A 19,981-nucleotide genomic window follows, 5' to 3' on the forward strand; every position below is an offset into this window, starting at 1 on the left:
GGCTACTATAATAGGGTGTGTTGGGAAAAGGATTGGAAATAAGAGATTATAGAAAGAGATGGAAGCGTGACAGACTTCAGCTTTGCTTATTTAACATTTTTATCAATACCGTACTTTAATCTATAAACCAGGAAACTAGTTTCTCCATTTCTCTTCCTTCTCTAAATCAGAGAACTCATTTAGTACTATAGTTCAACTAGATTTTTGGTTCAATAGATTATTTTTTCTATGTTAAAGCTTTTCAAGTTAAAAACTTTTAGAACATAACTTGTTAGTTGGAGCCTGTCTTATTTCTACTTTTTAAAAAGGCTTTTGAAAGCATAGCATAAAAAGTCTTTATTTTATTCTTTCAACTGTAAAAGTGGATAAATAACATTTTGAGGCCTTTATGTTTGGATAAGTTTGTATAATTTAGAATGACCTCATATTTGTGAAGTTCATCAGCATTTTTATTTAGAAGAGGAATTTAATTTCAATCACACATGTGATGTTTTAGTTTTTTTGTCATAGTATAACAGCACTCTGAAATGGTCTCTTTCTAGTGTAACAAATACTTTTCACTGCTTTTTTAAATTCATTAAAAAATGTAATGTTTAGAGAATTAAAGACTTGGCATTTTTTCTCATGCATTTATCTATATGTACTTTTAGAAATACCTAGCACCAGGTAAATATTACTCTTATTTTCAGGATTATCTAATATGATGTCAGATGGTGAATTTCTGCGAACAAGTTGTGGATCTCCAAATTATGCAGCACCTGAAGTAATCTCAGGCAGGTAATATATATCAATAAGGAGTAAGCTTTTTGTAATCTTTTGTTCATTCTGATAACACTTAGTTATACATTCTCTTTACAAGATAAGATTTTTTTTTCTTTCTTTTTTTTTTAATGTTTTTTATTGATTATATTGTTACAACAGTTCCAATTTTCTCCCCCTTGTTCCCCTCCCCCCAGCACCCCCCTCCCCCAGCAATCCCCCCCAAGTCCATACCCCTGGTTCGTAAAAATTAACTATCCCCCCCCTCTCAAATATTAGGACCCTTTGTAATCTTGTAAAGGACAATGGGCGAAGGTCTCAAGCTCCTCTAGCTGCTTCAAGCTGGACATGGTCGTCGTCCTACCTACCCTTGGGTCCAGAAAACCCTAATAAGAGTGGGGGTGTGGAGGGGAGGGTGGCCTTCCCACATGGGGAAGGATCGTGCAGACTCCAGGTCAGTTGGCTGCCTCCGGTCAACGGCGTGCTTGGTTCAACAGGCTGGTGTCCTTGTTGTGTTCTGAGGGCAACAGATTTGGCGAAAAGGGTTAAAAGACATCATTCAATCCATAACTACTAGATGACAAAAGGCAGGGATTAATTTTTCAATGTTCCATATTAGGGAAAAAAAAAAGTTTCTTTGTAAGAAGGTGTGCTAGGCACATCTCGCCTGTCCAAAACCCTTTTGCCCATTATACAAGATAAGATTTTTAACACAGTAGGAACACATTGTCCCTTTAACTTTTTCATTGTTGAAGAGAGAATAGTTATATTAAACAATATTTTAAATATTTAATTTCGTTATGAAACTAGTTAAGGAGATGTTCTATTAAAAAATGACTGAAATAAATGTTGATTATTTCCATTTAAAAAGAAGTACAGATAGAGTAAGCATTTGCTAAATGCTTATATTTATTTATTTTTGAGACATGATCCTTTGATGATATTTTACATACTCTTTTATAAAGTATATAGAGCATTTTATATTTTGTTTTTGGAAGAATGAGGTTTTGCAGGGACAGTATGTCATTTTATGATTTCAACTGCACAAGTTGAAATCAGTACATAATTTGCTTATTTTTAAAATGTTTATACAGATTGCAGTGGTAAACCCAAATCTTCTGTATAGACAAATGTCTGATTTTAAAAATTAACAGAAGTTTATGAGAGAAAAGATAAGGAAGGTATTATCACAAGTAGCAAGTATAGGAGTCTGGACAATACAAGCACCAGGGTAAATGATGGACAGCAATTTTTGTTGAAATGGATCATATTCTTTTAATTGGAATTGTAGAGATTTACTCTGTTACCTCAGACCTGGGTTTGACTTTGCTAATGTGCTGTCAGGAATTTGAATACTGTATATAGATGAGAGAAAAAGGAATAAATTTCTAGGCATAGGTTTTTGGGAGCAAAGCTAATCTTAGTCCCATGATTGGAAGGAAAGTAACAATTACTCAGGATAATGTGATATAGGATAAATACTGTCAAAAACATTGCTACAGGACTTGTTAGGTACTTTACTGCTTCAAATATTTTAAAAAATAAATGTACCAGGAATGAAATTCTGTTACATATGCATATTCTTTCTTATAATAGTTTCATAAAAAAATATTTAGCTGGGTGGGGGAGAGAAATGGGGGAAAAATGGGACAACTGTAATTGAAACCCCCCCGCCCCCCAAAAATATATATATATATTTAGCCTATATACTCTGTAGTATTGGGTTTTTCTTTTTTCAAGTTTATGGTCATCTACTTTGATGTTTCTATAAAAAATCAACCATAGTAAGTTATATTTGTGTGCATGTGTATGTGTGTGTGTGTGTGTGTGTATGTATTTGAGAGAGAGAGAAATATCAATGTGAGAGAGAAACATCACTTGGTTGCCTCCCATAAGTGCTCCAACCCAGAAACTGGGAATCAAACCCCCAACATTTTGGTGTATAGGATGACCACTCCAACTAACTGAGCCATGCCGGCCAGGACAAAAGTTCTATATCTTTTAATCAGTCAGTTAATGAGTTTGTGCCAAAATAAAAATACTGCTTTCTCTCGGAAAGCTTGAATAGTAATTGTTTACATCAATTAATTATTCTCCATGGGGAACAACTATTGAGTGTTGGAGTGTGGCCATGGACTTCATTAAAGACCTTCATTAAAGGCCTGTGTGCATCAGTTGGATGGAGCATCATCCTGTAAATCTGAAAGGTCATAGGTCATGCCTATGTTGCGGGTTCAGTCTCTGGTGGAGGCATATATCAGAAGCAGCTGATCGATGTTTCTCTCTCAAATTGATGTTTCTCTTTCTCATCCCCTTCCCTTCTCTCTAAAATCAATAAATATGTCCTCAGGTGAGGATATTTTTGTTTTTTGATTTTAAAAAGAAAGACATTGAAAGCAAAGTATACCCAGTCCATACTCTATGTATATAGAAGCAAGGTTTGTGTAGGGGAGAAAGTGACACTTGGATTTCAAGTTCGTGTGTCGTCTCTTTTCTTAGATTATATGCAGGTCCTGAAGTTGATATTTGGAGCTGCGGTGTTATTTTGTATGCCCTTCTTTGTGGCACCCTCCCATTTGATGATGAGCATGTACCTACATTATTTAAGAAGATCCGAGGGGGTGTTTTTTACATCCCAGAATATCTCAATCGTTCTGTCGCCACTCTCCTGATGCATATGCTGCAGGTTGACCCCCTGAAACGAGCAACTATCAAAGACATGAGGTGAATCTTTTTTATTTTGTTACTATTATGTACATATTCTAGTAGTAATAATAGTATCACTAATTGAATGCCTTCTTTATTCTGAGCTCTGTAACAGTTTATACAAATTTTACTTCCCTTAATAGGCAAACCTGTCACTCATCTTTAAGTATTTCAGATTGTTTCCCAAATTTTTTAGTTTAGGTAGCGAAACATACAAGGTCCCTCATAGCAAGGCTCCACTTCTCCTGGAGTCTCATTTCCTGCACTCACTGCTACACCCCTTTACCAGTGCTTTTGGCCACAATGAGGTTTTCCCTGCTTCTCAAGCATATTTTATGCTTTCCTGTCTTTGCTTACGTGATTCCTTTCACCTCTGATGCCTTTTCTGCCTTTTTTATTTGACCTGATAGATTTCTATTCATCCTTTAAAATTCTGCTCACAAATCACCTTCTTTGTGAAATCACTTCTGATTTTCCTAGGCAATATTAGTTGCTTCCACTTCTGTGATTTCCACATTTTGCTCATGCTTTTATCCTTTTGTGCTCATTTTGTATGTAGCTGTTTTCCAGTGTGTCTTTCTTGCCCTTAAATTGTAACTAAGGATAGAGAGAGTCTTCCTCATCTTTGTATATGCAGTGCTAGAAGGCCTAGGATAAAGTATATGCTCAGAAAGTATTTGAATAAATTTCAAATAGGAAAACCAGGTGAGACTTAGGCATTTTACACATGGTTGATGAAATAAAGAATAGAAGTTTTGCTAAGATTTTGAATCCAAAAATAGCTGCCAGTGGGTTTGCTGTGAAGGGTTTCTTGTTATGTGAGAAACTTCGGGAAGCGTGGTTGCTGGTGTTACCGCGAATCTGACTTTTATATAGTAACACACAAGGCGGGGTGATTCACTGCCTCCTGCTTCTCCTTATCATGCCATGCTTCTTAGAGGTTTCATTGTTCTCACTGAACATTTTATCAGGTATTTGCTTACAAACACATTCTTTTGACATCTTCCCAGAATCCTCCTTCTCTTCATAAGCCAGAATGACTGTTAAGAGACCTGGGACTCTCGGAATATTTAAATGATGGTTGAGGTAGTTGTTTATGTGACTGAAAGTGAGGACTGATGCCTGTTATATTCCTGTACTGTTTTCTTCCCCCAGCCTTTCTTAGTGTTCCAGGTCTCATGCATAAACATGTAAAATTATAAATTAGCTCCAGATTTAGTTATGGAAATGAACTTAACAGGGGAAAAATCCTTTAGTGTTCACAGTTCTTTAGGATATATAGTTTATTTAGTTGGCTTTTCTTTAGAAAGGAAATTAGATATGCTGATATATTTATTTGTATCTCTTTGTATCAGCACATTTAGAAAAGTATTGATTTTGTTATTTTAAAACAGATGTTTGTATATGTACACACTTTAGAAGAAAAGTATAAGTCTATTAGGATGTATGTAGGTGGAATAAAAGTGTCATTCATTTCTGTACTTAAAATAATAAAATAACTTGAAATAGTTTTCATTTGCTGTTTATCTGAATTAATCTTTTTAATGTTTGAGAATTTTAGATTCAATAAAATACAGTTCAATAGGAAAAGAGTTATTAATTATTGAGTAATTATTACATACCAGGTATTTTGCTGGGTACTTGACATGTTTTTCTGCTTTGACTCTTAGCAGGTAGCTAATGTTATTTTACAGACCATGAAATGGATTCCTGATTTAGACATGTAATATAATTTTTTATCATTTCTTTTGAAAAACTCCCGTCATTTTTATTGCTTAACATTTATTCGATGCTTATATAATACATTAATGAATTCATTTTTGTCTTTATACTTCATGTATCATTATTTCTTTTTTCTACATTTTTGAGCATTTACTCTGTATTGGGTCCTGAAGTATAGTTAAATAAGATATGGTCCGTATTTCAGGGAGCTCTGAGTTCAGGGGGAAGATTAAGAAAAAAATCATCAACTATAAAAAAGTGTAAGTGTTATTATACAAAGATCTACTAGAAGCTGTAGAAGTTTTATCTTTTTGTTTTTTAAAGACTTTATTTATTTTTAGAGAGGGAGAGAAAAAGAGAGAAACATCAATGTGTGGTTGCCTCTTGAGCACCCCCAACTGGGGACCTGGCCCACAAACCAGGCATATGCCTTGACTGGGAATTGAACCAGTGACCCCTTTGGTTCACAGGCTGGCGCTCAACCCACTGAATCACACCAGCCAGGGCCGTAGGAGTTTCATCTTCGTGTGTTCTCAGGGCCTGGCACACCATCATTTCTCACTTGGATTGTTGCACTAGCACCATCACCACTATCATCATTACTATTTTTTACCTTTCCCATTTAATTTCTATATCACAAGCAGAAAAATATTTACAGAATGCAAATTACATCCTGTCACCCCTGTCTTTTAAAAACCTTTCAGTGATTTTCATTAATCATATGTTCAAATCCCTAAACCTTTTTTATAGCCTACAGCAATCAAAACTTTCTGATACCTTTTGCCATCCAGCCCATAACTCATTATTTTTTCATGATAGTGATTTGAGTTCAGTTCCTTGAACTTTGCAAACCCTTGTCTCAGTCTTTCCATATATTATTACTTTTGCTCAGAGTCCCTGTTCCTCAATTCTTTGCTTAGATGACTTCTAATCATTCTGGTATATCTGCTTAATATTACTCAGAATGGCTTCCCTAATCACTTGCCTCCCATTTTGAATTATATTCTCTCATTTTACCTTGTGTTTTTCACTCAGAATCTTTGTCACAGGATTTTTGTGTTTGTATACTTGTATATTTATTTTTGTGAGCATTTGTTTAATCTTCATCCGGCTAGAATATAATCTCTATGAGGTGAAGGAGGGTGTCTTTTTGCCATAGAATGTCCTTAGTAAATATTCATAAATGAATCCGTCAGTAGAAGGTAGCCAGTCAAAATAGATATTGATCTGAATTTAAGCGCAGGGAGTGCTCTCTTCCTCCATGTAGTAAAGTGTGCATGATCTTGAAGGAATAGTACATGTAGATGACAGGGGATGAGATGTCCTAGGGGGCAATAATCACAGCATGTGCAGAGGCCCAGAATGTGAGAAAATAAGGCTTTAGAGACTGATTCTCAAACTTTTTGTTTTAGTACCCCTTTATACCCTTAAAGTTGAAATCTCCAAACCATATTAGAAATTAAAAATGAGAAATTTAACAATTACATAATTTACTTAAAAATAACAATAAGCCCATACATGTTAACCTAAATAACATTCTTTTTTATGAAAAATAACCTTATTTTCAAAAAGAAAATGATGGCATTATTTTACATTTTAAAAATTCTCTTGATGTTTGCCTTAGTCAAAGATAGCAGCTAGGTTCCCATATCTACTTCTCCATTTAATCTGCTGCAGTATATTGTATTAGTTGATGTCTATGAACTAAATCTGATCTCACTCATATAAGGGGCTGGAAAGGAGACATTTAAAAAGCATTCAGATAATTGTAGGTATTTTTCTTTAACATAAAACCAAAGCTTAGCATGTTAGTTGCATCATAAAATCAGAAAACATATTAGTTAACTATTGTATTTTATTATATTGAAACCTACTGGTCTATTTTGCATTTTGAGTGCATTTGTGCCCATGTTTAATTCTCTAACATCATGTGTTGGTCATTTGGAAAATATTGGGTTATTGAGTTATAGGGATTTTCCAAATGGTGACTCAGTTTATTGTACAGTATCAAATATCATATTCATTATTATCACTATGGAGTTATCAGAAGAGTTTTTAAATATTGGGCAGTTTTTCAGCTTATGGACACATACAAATTACATAAAATTCTAAAATTTTGCTTGAAAACTTAGATTTTATCATTGGTATCAAATACTTCCAGTTGTCTCCTTCACAGTGACAGGCTCATTTTGTTTATTTTTGAGAAAATGTGGGCCAAATACACAAGTCTGAATTAACCATTGTTATTCATAGGTAAGGGTTAATTAACTTACCCATGGTTGCATAACTCATAAGTGATTATAGAGCAGGCCTTTCTGATGGTGGTATGTTGCATCGCCCCATGTCTCAGTTATTTGGGACTTACCAAGGCATGTTCTTAACGATAGTGTATTGTGATATTTTTCTAGAGAGCATGAATGGTTTAAACAAGATTTGCCCAGTTACTTATTTCCTGAAGACCCCTCCTATGATGCTAACGTCATTGATGATGAGGCTGTGAAAGAAGTGTGTGAAAAATTTGAGTGTACAGAATCAGAAGTAATGAACAGTTTATATAGCGGTGACCCTCAAGACCAGCTTGCAGTGGCTTATCATCTTATCATTGACAATCGGAGAATAATGAACCAAGCCAGTGAGTTCTACCTCGCTTCCAGTCCCCCCACTGGTTCTTTCATGGATGATAGTGCCCTGCATGTTCCTCCAGGCCTGAAACCTCATCCAGAACGCATGCCGCCTCTCATAGTGGACAGCCCTAAAGCAAGGTGTCCTTTGGATGCACTGAATACAACTAAGCCCAAATCTTTAGCTGTAAAGAAAGCCAAATGGCATCTTGGAATCCGAAGTCAAAGCAAGCCATATGACATTATGGCTGAAGTTTACCGAGCTATGAAGCAGCTGGATTTTGAATGGAAGGTAGGAAATTATATATTACAATTATTTGTAGAAGCCATATTTTTTTTTTTTTTTTTTGTATTATAAGCTGCTTGAGCTGCTGAGTTGAGTACTGAGGTCTAAAAGTTGTTTTTGATTTAGATATAAATTTAGTAGTCTTGATGTTTCTGGCTATAAACACCATCCTCTGTAATGTGCCATTTGCACTCAAAACAAAACAAATAAGCCTGTGCAAGGAAGAGGAGTGTTGATGTTGGGGCCCTATATATTTCTGAATTACAATTTTTTTTTGTCAAAGAAACAAAAAGTAACCAACTTGAAATCACCTGAGAAAATAGTCCACCTGTTTCAACATTCATTATAGCCATAAAAAGTCAAGCATCTTTAAAGATAATGTGTTTTTACTTTCCCTTTCTCATTTTAGGCACTGTTTTTCTTTTTGTCAGTAGCACTAACAGCTAGTGATCAATACAGGTTACACCATCAGGATATATTTATTCAGTCAACAAATACTTTTCTCTAAGCTGAGAAAAATCTCTCTTATGTGGCTGGTGCTTTTAGTCCTTAAGTATGGTGTACTTTTCTTACTCTCCACCACATTCTACTTAAAAAAAAAAAGTGCTCAAATTCATTTCAATTCTATTTATTTGTCAGTGGCTGGGGGGTGGGGGGGTTGTTGCTTTTTTTCATTTCAGGTATTCCTTGAACTCTTGTTCTTTTCTTGAGGACTGTGAAAGTATTTTTAAAGGTAGAAGAAAAACATTCAAACACTTGATATGTTTGAATAAATCAGTCATTTTCATTTCATTATTTGTACATGAAATGCTTAAATATTTTCTTAAACCCATTTATTTTATTGACTTTTAGAGAGAGAGGTAGTGGGGGGAGAGGTGGAGAGAGAGAGAGAGAAGAGAAAGGAAAGGAAAGGGAAGGAAGGAAGGAAGGAAGGAAGGAAGGAAGGAAGGAAGGAAGGAAGGAAGGAAGGAGAAGGAAAGAAAGAAAGAAAGAAAAGAAAAGAAAGAAAGCGATTTATGCATGCATTGCTTGATTCTTGGGTGTGCCCATGTGCCCTGATCAGGGATCAAACCTGCAACCTTGATGTATTGGAATGATGTTCTAAACACTGAAATACCCATCCAGGGCTATCTTAAATCCATTTAAAACCCAAATCTCTCTTTTCTGAAGCAGTTACATTTAGTTAAAAAAGATGTTAATATCTTTAAAATTCGTTACTGAAGAAATTTTGTAGCTAATTTGATACGTGGTTTTGCAAACCCAGAATCATCTTTATCTGAGCTGCAGTTTTCTTATCTTCAAAAGGCAGATAATATCTTTCTCTTTATTTGGTGATGCTTAAATTTTGTGACAGTACACATTACAGTGCCTGTTGCAAACCTGTAACATGTTAGTTCCCCTTTAGTTCTTCTACTCTGTATTTATAGATAAAAGTATTCAAGTTGAGTTTGCACAACCAAAATTACTATTGATGATTTGGAGTGAAGCATATCTAGAATGAAGGCTAGACTCTATATAATCTCTGAGTTCCCTTTAATTTTAATTGCTGTACACAAACAGTATTGCTAGTAGGGATTAAAAGTACTAACTTACACCCTCGCCAGTGTTGCTCGGTTGTAGTGTCATCGTGTAACGGGAGGGTTGCAGGTTCTATTTCTGGTCAGGGCACATGTCTCGGTTGCAAGTTTGATCCCTGGTCTGGGTGCATACAAGAGGCAACCAGTCAATGCTTCTCTCTCACATTGATATTTCTGTCTTTCCCTTCTCTGCCTTCCCCTCTCTCTAAAAGCAATGAAAAAATATCCTCAGGTGAGCATAAAAAAAAAACAAAAACAAAATTACCATGTAATATAAAAAAGAATCATTCAGGAATTTCTTCTCTGTTCCACCTCTATTAATGATTTGTTTTGATATTCTTTGAAATAATAATAGGGAGATATTTTATAGTTTGTTATTTTTAACAATTTTCCTTAAAGATTTTTCATTTTAGGTAGTGAATGCATACCATCTTCGTGTAAGGAGAAAAAACCCAGTGACTGGCAATTATGTGAAAATGAGCTTACAGCTTTACCTGGTGGACAACAGAAGCTATCTGTTGGACTTTAAAAGCATTGATGGTAAGGAAGCTATGCAGGCATGAACTCTGAAAAGGTAAAACTTGGCACTAGTTGTCAAGATACTAACATCATCTCAAAGGCATGGTGGGCAGGTCTTTTATACTGGTTTTTAAGTAATCTAGATTTAGCCGAAAATGTAAGTGAAATGAAAAGGATCAAAGATACATGGAATATCTCTAATCCAGCATCTCTCCTAAAGAAGTATTCCCTTGCCATAAAAAAAGTTATTTGAAGTGTTGGCTGTGGAGCAAAAATGGGGAAGCAATTTTTACCTAAAATTAGCTGATGTTGTCAGGTTCTTTGCCACATTTCCTCATTCATAATTTATTGCTGTTAGCAGTATAATCTCTAACCTTCCTCTTTATCAGCTTCTCTCATCGGGTTGGCCAAGGTGACCAAATAGGCCTCTCCTGGGATTTAGGTTAGATTTTGGTGCCCATGACCATCCAGGAGCCAAAGGAGTCAGGGAAGGAGGTCTTTCCCTGGTATTTAGTGTGTGCCAGAAGTCAGACCTGGGTGAGCCAAATGTGCTTACTTCGTTCATAGGCCAAAGTAGGATAAAAATAGAAGGTCAGGTGCTGAATGGAACAGGAGAAGGCTGTGAGTTCCTATATAGGGAAGTTGATTTAAATAGAGTTTTAAAATTCTTTTAAATTCTTTTTTTTTTTTTTAAATCCTCTCCCCAGGATATGTTTATTGAATTTTAGAGAGAGAGGAAGGGAGGGAGGGAGGAAGGGACAGAAGGGTGGAGGTGGGGAGAGACAGAGAGGCAAAGAAACACGGACATCGATGTGAGAAACATTGATTAGTTGCTTCCCATATACGCCCTGCCTGGGAATTGAACCCACAACCTCTTGGTTTACAGGATGACACTCTAACCAGCTGAGCCCCCTGGCCAGGGCTAAATTTTATTCTTGAACTATCATGATCTATAGCAGTGTTTGTATGGTCTCAGACCACCTTCATTAAAATTACCCAGAGCCCTTATTGAAATACATGTTTTGGGGAACTGCCCCCAGACCTACTAAGTCAGAATCTCTGGAGATGGGGAAACTGGGAATCTGCATTTTATAAAAAGATTTTCCTCCTCACACGCCCCACCCCCTCAGGCAATTTTAATGTACATCAAAGATTCAAAGCACTGTGTGATGGTAAATTTTATTTTTATCTTAATAATTTTTTTGTTGATACACTGCAAGAAAATAAGCCTTCTAGGATGTCCTTTGTTCATATGCAAGCATATCAGTTTGATTTCAAGGTTAATACTGAATTGTATATTGAGAAGGGTTTACATTTTGACTGTGTGAGAGTGTTGTGATTGATTAGTGATGTTTATTATCCTTGAGGGAGGGGAGAGGTATTATCATCCTGCTCCTAAAACACCGAACTATAAGTCACCTTTGCTAGATATACTTAATACTGTAAATATAGCATTTTCATAGGAAGGGCTGGGGCAAATGTACCTTTCTGATAAATTGCTCTTCTTTGGTCCATTTCAGATGAAGTGGTGGAGCAGAGGTCTGGTTCCTCAACCCCTCAGCGTTCCTGTTCTGCTGCTGGCTTACATAGACCAAGATCAAGTTTTGATTCTGTAACTCCTGAGAGCTATTCCCTCTCTGGCTCCCTCACTGGCTCCTTGACTGGGAGTACATTGTCTTCAGTTACACCTCGCTTGGGCAGTCACACCATGGACTTTTTTGAAATGTGTGCCAGTCTGATCACTACTTTGGCCCGTTGATGATCTTTCCCTAGTTTATATCTTATTGCACTGTGAAAATCACATATATTCTTTAATTATTTTACTTGTGCGAATCACGTACTCTAAAATGCTGATTGACAGACAAGTATATCGCCAGGGGGTACTCAATGCCATTGAGTTACTGGAAACAGAAAAGTCTGACATTTTATTTACTTGTAGAAATCTGTAATTCTATTTTGTCTGTGATAAATTCCCTTAGACAGTATCTTTAATAAGTGAACATTGATGAGATTGTTAATTAAAACTGTGAGTTCACTACAGATGATTAATACACTTTCACTGGTGAACCATCTCAATGAAACGGTATTTTGGCAGCATCTCCTTGCTTTACTATTTGGTGTAGGTGAATCCAATTTACAAATTCCTAAAAATTTCAACAGTCTTTAAGTTATGCTTTTGCACCCAATTATTTTGCACAAGAATATAAATAAAACAACCATTAGTAAGATAGTTTTTGAATGTTGAAATCTTAAAAGCCTGCCCCCAAATTTTTAGAAGCAGGTTCTAACAATTTTTGCCTAGTGTTGAACAGAAAGGCTGTGGTCCTGAAACAGGTACCATGATTTCCTGGTCCCTTAAAAATAACTATAACCAACTAGAGGTTTTATCTTGAGATTTCCATGAATAATATACTAATTTTAAGAGCCTTCAAGGTTCTACTCAGTATTGGAATATCTAGAATTGCAACAACTTTTGTCATAAACATATTTTAAAACATGTCTTGAAAACCTACCTTTCTCAAATTCTTTTTAGTTCTATTTATTTTTATACTTCACCAAGCATTAGAAAATTGATAGTTACATGAAACAAAGCAAAATATCAACAGTCCCTTACAAGAGAACTCTCTGATCTCTTACTGTGTGTAGTGGCAGGGTGCATGTGTGTGTGTGTGTGCATGTGTGTATGTGTGAGGTGTTGCATCCCGTATGTTAATTCTTCATCTGAAGTTTAAGTTTGTCATTCCTCAGTTTCCCTGGTCACCATTTTCTTTATTGTTTGATCTTTAGTGGCTGATTGGTGTAGCTTTTAAATCTTTGGTTCTTTTTCTTTGTTTTATATCTTGGTTGCTAGCCATTCAATTTGAAAACACTGTTCTGGCCTTAAAGGCTTTTTATGTAATTCCAAAGCTTGATAGGCTGTGACCTTTATTGTTGAACTTTATAGGGCAGGGAAGCCTTAAACATTAAAACAAAATTCTCTCTTGTGTAAATATGTGTTGTTTACATACATACATATATGTATGTATTCACACACCAATGATTTTGAAGGAAAACCAGTTATTTTTGTTTGTTTTGTGCAGGTTCTTTTTTTTCTGTAATCTTTAAAGAAAAACAACCTATATACAGCAGGGTATATAATAGCTTATAAATTATATGTTGTTTTAGTAAATGTATTTAATTTTTAAATTATGTATAATTTATCTAATTTGTATTTATTCATTTGTTTTCTTTAGTATGTTGTAATTAACAATCTCATTCACCTGACTTACCCTAGAAAAGATTAAGCTCTTGAAAACAAAAAGTGACTAAGCCTTGACAGGATTTTTTTGCCAAAAATAATGTTTCCTACCAGAAGCAAATGAGAACGAGTTAGACCAAATCTCTCCTGTGTTTATGGAAGACAAGCATGTCTACCTTAAATACTCTTGAGTCAGGAGTTTGAGTCTTATATCATGTTGTTTTGTAGAACTTTTAAACAATCTTGTTAAGTAACTTTTTAAATCTGACTTCTTAATATGAAAATAAAAGAAATCCTTTTTGGGAAAGAGGGTGGGGTTGCAGTTAAGAAGCTTTAAGTTTAAACCTTTGAAAGGTTGCCACCTAGTGGCACCGAAGGGTGCTTTTTTTGTGATTATTTTTATAGAGATAAGCAGTAGTCCTATTGTGTTAGTCTGATGTGCATTATAGATACTGCATAATTTTTGCCTCTCCAAATGTGTAAATATTTACCTCTTTTGGGAAAAACAAGGCCACCTCATCACATTTGCCTATGAATGGGATGACCTTTGCAATAAGGAACTAGTGTGATTCCTTATCCTCAGTGACAAAATTCCTAACAATTTTGAAAGTGGAGAAATAGGATAGAATCCAGTGGTGTTTTAGCTTTGTTAGTCTTAATAAATCATATATTAGAAACTTATTTATATCACAATTACTTTATATGGGTGATTGTTATATTTTTTGAGAGTTAAAAAATTATTTACTATTTTCTCATTCTTGCCAGTATTCATCATTATCTAGTTTGGTAGTTACTTGTTGAATTGTAGGCAAACCAAGGGTCACAGTTTTGGTTTTTGTATGCTTAAGTTTTTAAAGCACAGCTATTCTGTGAATCTATAATTGTTTTGTGGAGAGAAGATTACAGGAGGCTTAGTCCAGCATAACAGGGGCTAGAACATTGTCAAAGGAGGCTTTTTGTTGCTAATGAACAGAGAGGGAAAGAATTGGTACTGAATTCCCACATTTCAGTCTGATAAACTGGTTAATTGTGGCATGTGATAGGTAGATGTGGGGTAGGAACAATTTTTCTATGTAAAATTCTGGAAGAGAGCTTCTGTTATTAGGTTATAGATAAAACCTTAGCTATATCATGGAAATGGATCGCTCGGGATTCTAGAACACATTTCCCAAGTTGTGTCCCGTGAGATGCTCTGCAGGAAATGATTCCGTTTGAGCAAATTTGGAAAATGTCACATGCTACTCTCCCGCTTGAGGATGACAGTGGATATGAGCAATAAAGACTTTGATAAGTCCTCTGTGTAAAGAAGACAGCCACTTAATTTTGTATAACTCTGCTTTGCCAGAATTAATTTGACCATTTTTAGACTTACTATCCATGGGAAAAAGCAAATTTGGAAAATACTAGTTTAGGAAAATTATTGTCCCCAGTTGTAATTAGGGTAGTTGAAAATAAAGTTAAGATTTCCTTTTCCTGTATCACTTGTTGGAGAGAATCTGAGTCAAAATCAGAATAATTTCATTTTAACCTGTGGCTAGTCATCTTGAGCTGGACTAAACAGAATTGTGTATGTCTGCAATTTGTTTCATAGCGCCTTGATTTTCTTAATCAGGTTGTGTATTGTTTGGAAGCAAAATTTTTTCTTTGTGTGTGTGTGTGCTGAATGGGTAACTGAAAAATCCTGAACAAGATTACTTGTAAGAAAGTATGATACTAAAAGATTAGTGACTAACGCTTACGGCTCTAATGTTTATGGCTCTGGATAATGAGTTGGTATCATTGGTTCTTTTAAAATGTGTCATCAGTGAACATTTTCTAAATACTTTTAAGTAGGACACCATATTAGATCTAATTCCTATTATCCTTTAATGTAAGAACAAACAACATCTCAAATTGAGTTGGAGGGAGGTAGGCAAACCTATCACAAGTGGGGTTTTTGTTTCGATCAGCAAGTTTTTAAGAGGTACTTTCCTAACCTCTGGTGATTGTATTCCTTGATACTAGCCATCTATAAAGAAAATCCAGGAGCCTAAATTAAATCAGAAATGATCATATTTCTGTGTCAGGGAATTGACTGTATATTGTACAGACATTCTCTGTTTTCTGTGAAGAGGTTTTCAATGACAGTTACATAATTCTGGGCTTGATTTCTCTTATGCCCTAGTCAGTTTCTACTCTGGGAATATAAATTGATTTTTAGTGTTAGATGAGACATAAATGAGAAAATAATCATAGACAACTGTTACAGGCTTTTTTTTTTTTAACTGTTTGAATTTATCTGTAGCCTCTATTAATGTGCAGCATACTGAGTTAAAATAAGCACTGCACCTTCCGTTTATAAAATATAAAGCTTGGAACATGTCTACTACCAGACACTGCCTCTTTGTTCACTGGTTAATAATTTAAATCCTATTAATGGTTGTGAAATCTCATTATCTAAATGCGAGACATGTCCACAGTTTTGTTTTCAAAGACCCCTACCTTTTCAATCTGGCATTTCTTTACCTGATCATACTGTCACTCTGACCTTTTAAATAAGGAATGTAGCTTATTTCAATAATAGTTCTCAGAGATCCTACTTTATTAGAAATTCTGGATGAGGGATATGTGCAATCTGTTGGTAAGTCACATCCTATGCTAGGGTTCATTTTTGTAACCTCTAAAGTGGGAGGGATAGATTAAAAGACCTTTGAGGTACCTTTGAGCTTTAAAGTTTTATCTTTTCATATACTTTGTGTTAGTGTCCACTTTTTATATATTTAGGGTTTTTATATTGGTGAGAATGTTCTATATATGTTTGGTGAGGCATTTTGAAGGTATATATATACTTGAATTTTTTTCTAAATACAACTACCCTCTGGAATACAAATGGCAAAAATCATCCAGACAACCAGACATGTTAAAACATCTTGTGTACTTGACGTAAAACAAAACATGATTAATTTGAAGTGATAGAAGCGTTCCATACATTTTTATAGTGAAATTTAAATCCAGAGACCCTCCATATCTACTAACTTAGTTAACACATAGCCGTAACCTTGTATGGTAACGACTTTCATATGAGGAAGCAGGACCAGAAAGCTCTTCATAAAGATTTCATACCATACAAGTATTTAGCCGTGACCACTGCTTTGTATGTGCCCCTTCCCCTGGAGGTGAACAGCTGAGTCACTGAAACATCTGAGTAGCTGAGTAATAACAATAAACACAGATGTATTGCTTTCAAGTCTTAGAGTGACATGAGGTAGTCTTAACTGAATGTTTCTTTCTTTATTTGAACCAGTTGATTGTACTACCTAGATGTAATTATCTAAAGTATTGAGGATTTAGCATATTTTTACAAGTATTTCTAAGTTATTGAGGGTGCTTAAAAATATTGAAGAAACTTTTTAGGACATGCTTCTTCCTTTAATTTACATGGTTTTATAGTACAATCTTTTTTTAAATAGTAAAACTAGCTCCAGCCCCTATCCTAAATTATCATAGTTTTGACTATTATCTGAATTAGGCTTATCTAAATTTCATATACAGATTGATAACTTTTTATTTTGTATGCCTATTAGATGATAAAACACTATTTTCATAGAGTATATTTCTATTCATGAACTAGCTAATTATATTCCGCTTGATATTCTCCCAAACCTTATAAAACTTTGAAATGTAATTTTTGTTTGATGAGCTTTAAAAATTATATAAATATCATTTAAACAAGTTGCTGGCATCATTACTAGCCTTTCCCACATACAATTATGATACATTTGGTGACACTGAACAGAGAGAACAGGACCCACAATCCAGACTGGACTGAGTTTTAATTAAACTTTTTCAGCCATAACCTGATAAGAATCAGGCTGGGTCTAGAAGTTATCAGACTGTGGGCCTGTATTAATTTTGTGAGCCAGTGTTGATGTTTACTGCCAGCCTTGCATAGCAATGCCAGTTTGCAGCTGCAGCTGTGTATGTGACTTTTGGTAACTATTGTTTATATCTAAAGCAGTTTAGATTTTATGGAATTAGCTCATGATTATTGGGACAAGCAGGGTAGGTAAATTTCAGTTACATTTAAAGTGCAATTAAGGAAATTTTAGAATAGAGCACTCCTTACTAGAAAAAAAAAAAAAAATCAGTAGAATATCCTAGCACAAAAAAACTTTTTTGAGCGTTCTTAGAATTTTGACAAATTTCATACAATGTTTTGTTTGTTTATTCAAGGTTTGCTATTTTGCATTGATTTAAAATTTCAAGGAAAAACAGGAATGTTCTAGCCAAGGAGAATTACATAGTTAATTTTTGTTACTAATTTACGCATGCATTTTTCACAGCTAATCGTCCCTTTTAAGTAAGTTTTGTTACAAAGAAAGGCCATTTTTTTCTAGACAGATAACATTTTTCTAAAATGGGAAAAAAATAAAAACAAAAACAAATCCACTGATGTAAAAAACACCTTAATTGTGCCTTCTGTTTTAAATGATGAGAACAGTAATAATTAGTCATCAACTTGTTCAAACTGTCTTTCTTCTGCTCTGGTTCCTCTCACTTTTCCTTATTCCTGCCTCTGTGACCGATCACAGTGTGTTCAGGCTCCTTTGGCCAGATCTCACCCTGTCACCGTCGGAAGCTGGTCACTGGATGTATTTTTCTATTTTTCTTGTGTTGCTTTACTTTTTAAGTCACCTTGGTGAAAGTTTGGCTGCCTTCCCATGCTTTAAATGAATGCACCGAATAGCAATCTTTATATGTCAACCCTTTAAAAAGGTTTGTAAAGGAAAGAAGTACTGCAGAGCAAAGACCGTAATTGATTTGGAAGCTGAGTCTCCGTCTAGCTGCTGTGCCAGCAGCGGGTCACATAACCTCATCTCGTTTTCTCGTCTACAGAATGAGGATAATAACCTACCTCCCAGGTGTGTGTGAGACACTTTGAAGGTCCTTGTTTAAATACAGGGTTTATCACACTCATATTTAATATAAATCTTCCCTTTTAAAAATAGATATCTTTGATACTGATAGGATGGGTAGCTTGATTTTAGGTGTTATGTAGTAAGAACAGCGTAATAAAAATGTTTCAGACCACAGTTTCACAAATTTTAGTATTCTTATTTTAAGTGACTTAAAATTTCTTGAAAACATTGACTATTCAGTGATCAAATTTGTCTTTTGTTGCAACAAATGCTCAGAACTTCTTAAAATGTTGGCTGAAGCCGCTTTAATGTACCAAAATACAGCTTTCTCTCAAGACTGTTCACAGATCTATGGTTGTACAATGTTTTGACTGCGTAATGTGAAATTGTTATAGAAGTATAAACTCTAAGCATAGTAAACTTAATATTGTTTTAGGAAGAATGCTTGTATTCTTTATCATGTATATTTAAATATCATATAGTGAATTTTGAGTGCAACAAATAAACTTGAGCTTGCCAGCCATTAGGCTATGTCCATGATAATAATTTTTAAAAATGTAAGATTGGATATTAATTATTCAGTTTTCTTCCCAAGGACATCCTGCATTCATTTTTTTAAGCCCATCTTTGAAAAAGAAAGAAAAATTCCAAAGGTTGATTCATTAAAATATTGAAGCACTTGATTACATATTTATTTCGAAAAGTTTTCTAACTGTTGAAATTGGGATCACTTTTTGTAATTTGTTTCAGGAAGGAAAAAAGAAAAGACCAGATTCGTGGTGCTTTTGTATTTTAATAACCATCAATTCAAATTTCAGTTTTGTTTGTTATGGTTTTTTTGTGTGTGTGGCTGTTAAATGATCAGTGGGAAGGATGTGTCTTCCAGTAACCGTGTGGTAAATCTTGAATTACACAGCATTTTGTAGTGACAGGTTCACTCTAGTTAATACTTGCATTGTACAAACTCATAGGTTACAAACCTATGAAAAGCAGCATATCCGATTGCTTATAAGCTTTTTCACAAAATCAAATTAAAATCTCTGGTTAATTTGCAAGCTGTTTTTGTTTCTGTTCAATTATTAAGCTCATATTCTGCATGTCATTTAAGAGTTACAGAGAAAGCTGTTGTGGAAAAGGATTGCCCGTGACGCCTTGGAGATTTCCAGCCATCTTTGTCTTCTTTGTTGTACTGTGGTTTCTAACTGTAGCCATTGTACTAGTTTCCTATTGCTGCCATAATAAATTTCCACAAACTTAGTGACAATGCATTTTTCTTTTTATTATTGCGGTAACATTGGTGAATAACATAACTTTCAGATGTACAACATTATAATTTGCTATCTCTATACACTAATCACAGTGTGCTCATCACCAAAAGCCTAGTGTTCAGCCATCACCATATATTTGACACCCTTTACTTATTTTGCCCTCACCCCACCCCGCTTTCCCCGGTGACCACCAATTTGTTATCTGTATCTATGAGTTTATTTGTTTTGTTGGTTTATTTATCTTTTGTCATATATTTTTATTCATATTTCACATGAATGAAATCGGATAGCTTTTGTCCTTTTCTGTCTAATTTCATTTAGCACAATCCTCTCAAGATCCATCCATATTGTTACAAATGGCATAATTTTCTCTATGGCTGAGTGTAT

At 34.9% G+C, this 19,981-nt stretch overlaps 1 protein-coding gene across 1 annotated transcript in view; it reads left to right on the forward strand.

Annotated features, from left to right (window-relative positions):
• PRKAA2 (protein kinase AMP-activated catalytic subunit alpha 2) overlaps window positions 1-19,583 on the forward strand; it is a 59,512-nt gene extending 39,929 nt beyond the window's left edge. The window contains exons 5-9 of the mRNA XM_090269537.1: window positions 690-777; window positions 3,259-3,483; window positions 7,596-8,100; window positions 10,085-10,211; window positions 11,711-19,583. Of these exons, the coding sequence (XP_090125663.1) occupies window positions 690-777; window positions 3,259-3,483; window positions 7,596-8,100; window positions 10,085-10,211; window positions 11,711-11,949 (1,184 nt within the window). The 3' untranslated portion in view covers window positions 11,950-19,583. The remainder of the gene's footprint in view (window positions 1-689; window positions 778-3,258; window positions 3,484-7,595; window positions 8,101-10,084; window positions 10,212-11,710) is intronic.
• Window positions 19,584-19,981: the final 398 nt, after the last annotated feature.

Source organism: Furipterus horrens, unplaced genomic scaffold (assembly GCF_987537825.1).
Source record: "Furipterus horrens unplaced genomic scaffold, mFurHor1.1.pri manual_scaffold_3, whole genome shotgun sequence".
NCBI lineage: Eukaryota > Metazoa > Chordata > Mammalia > Chiroptera > Furipteridae > Furipterus > Furipterus horrens.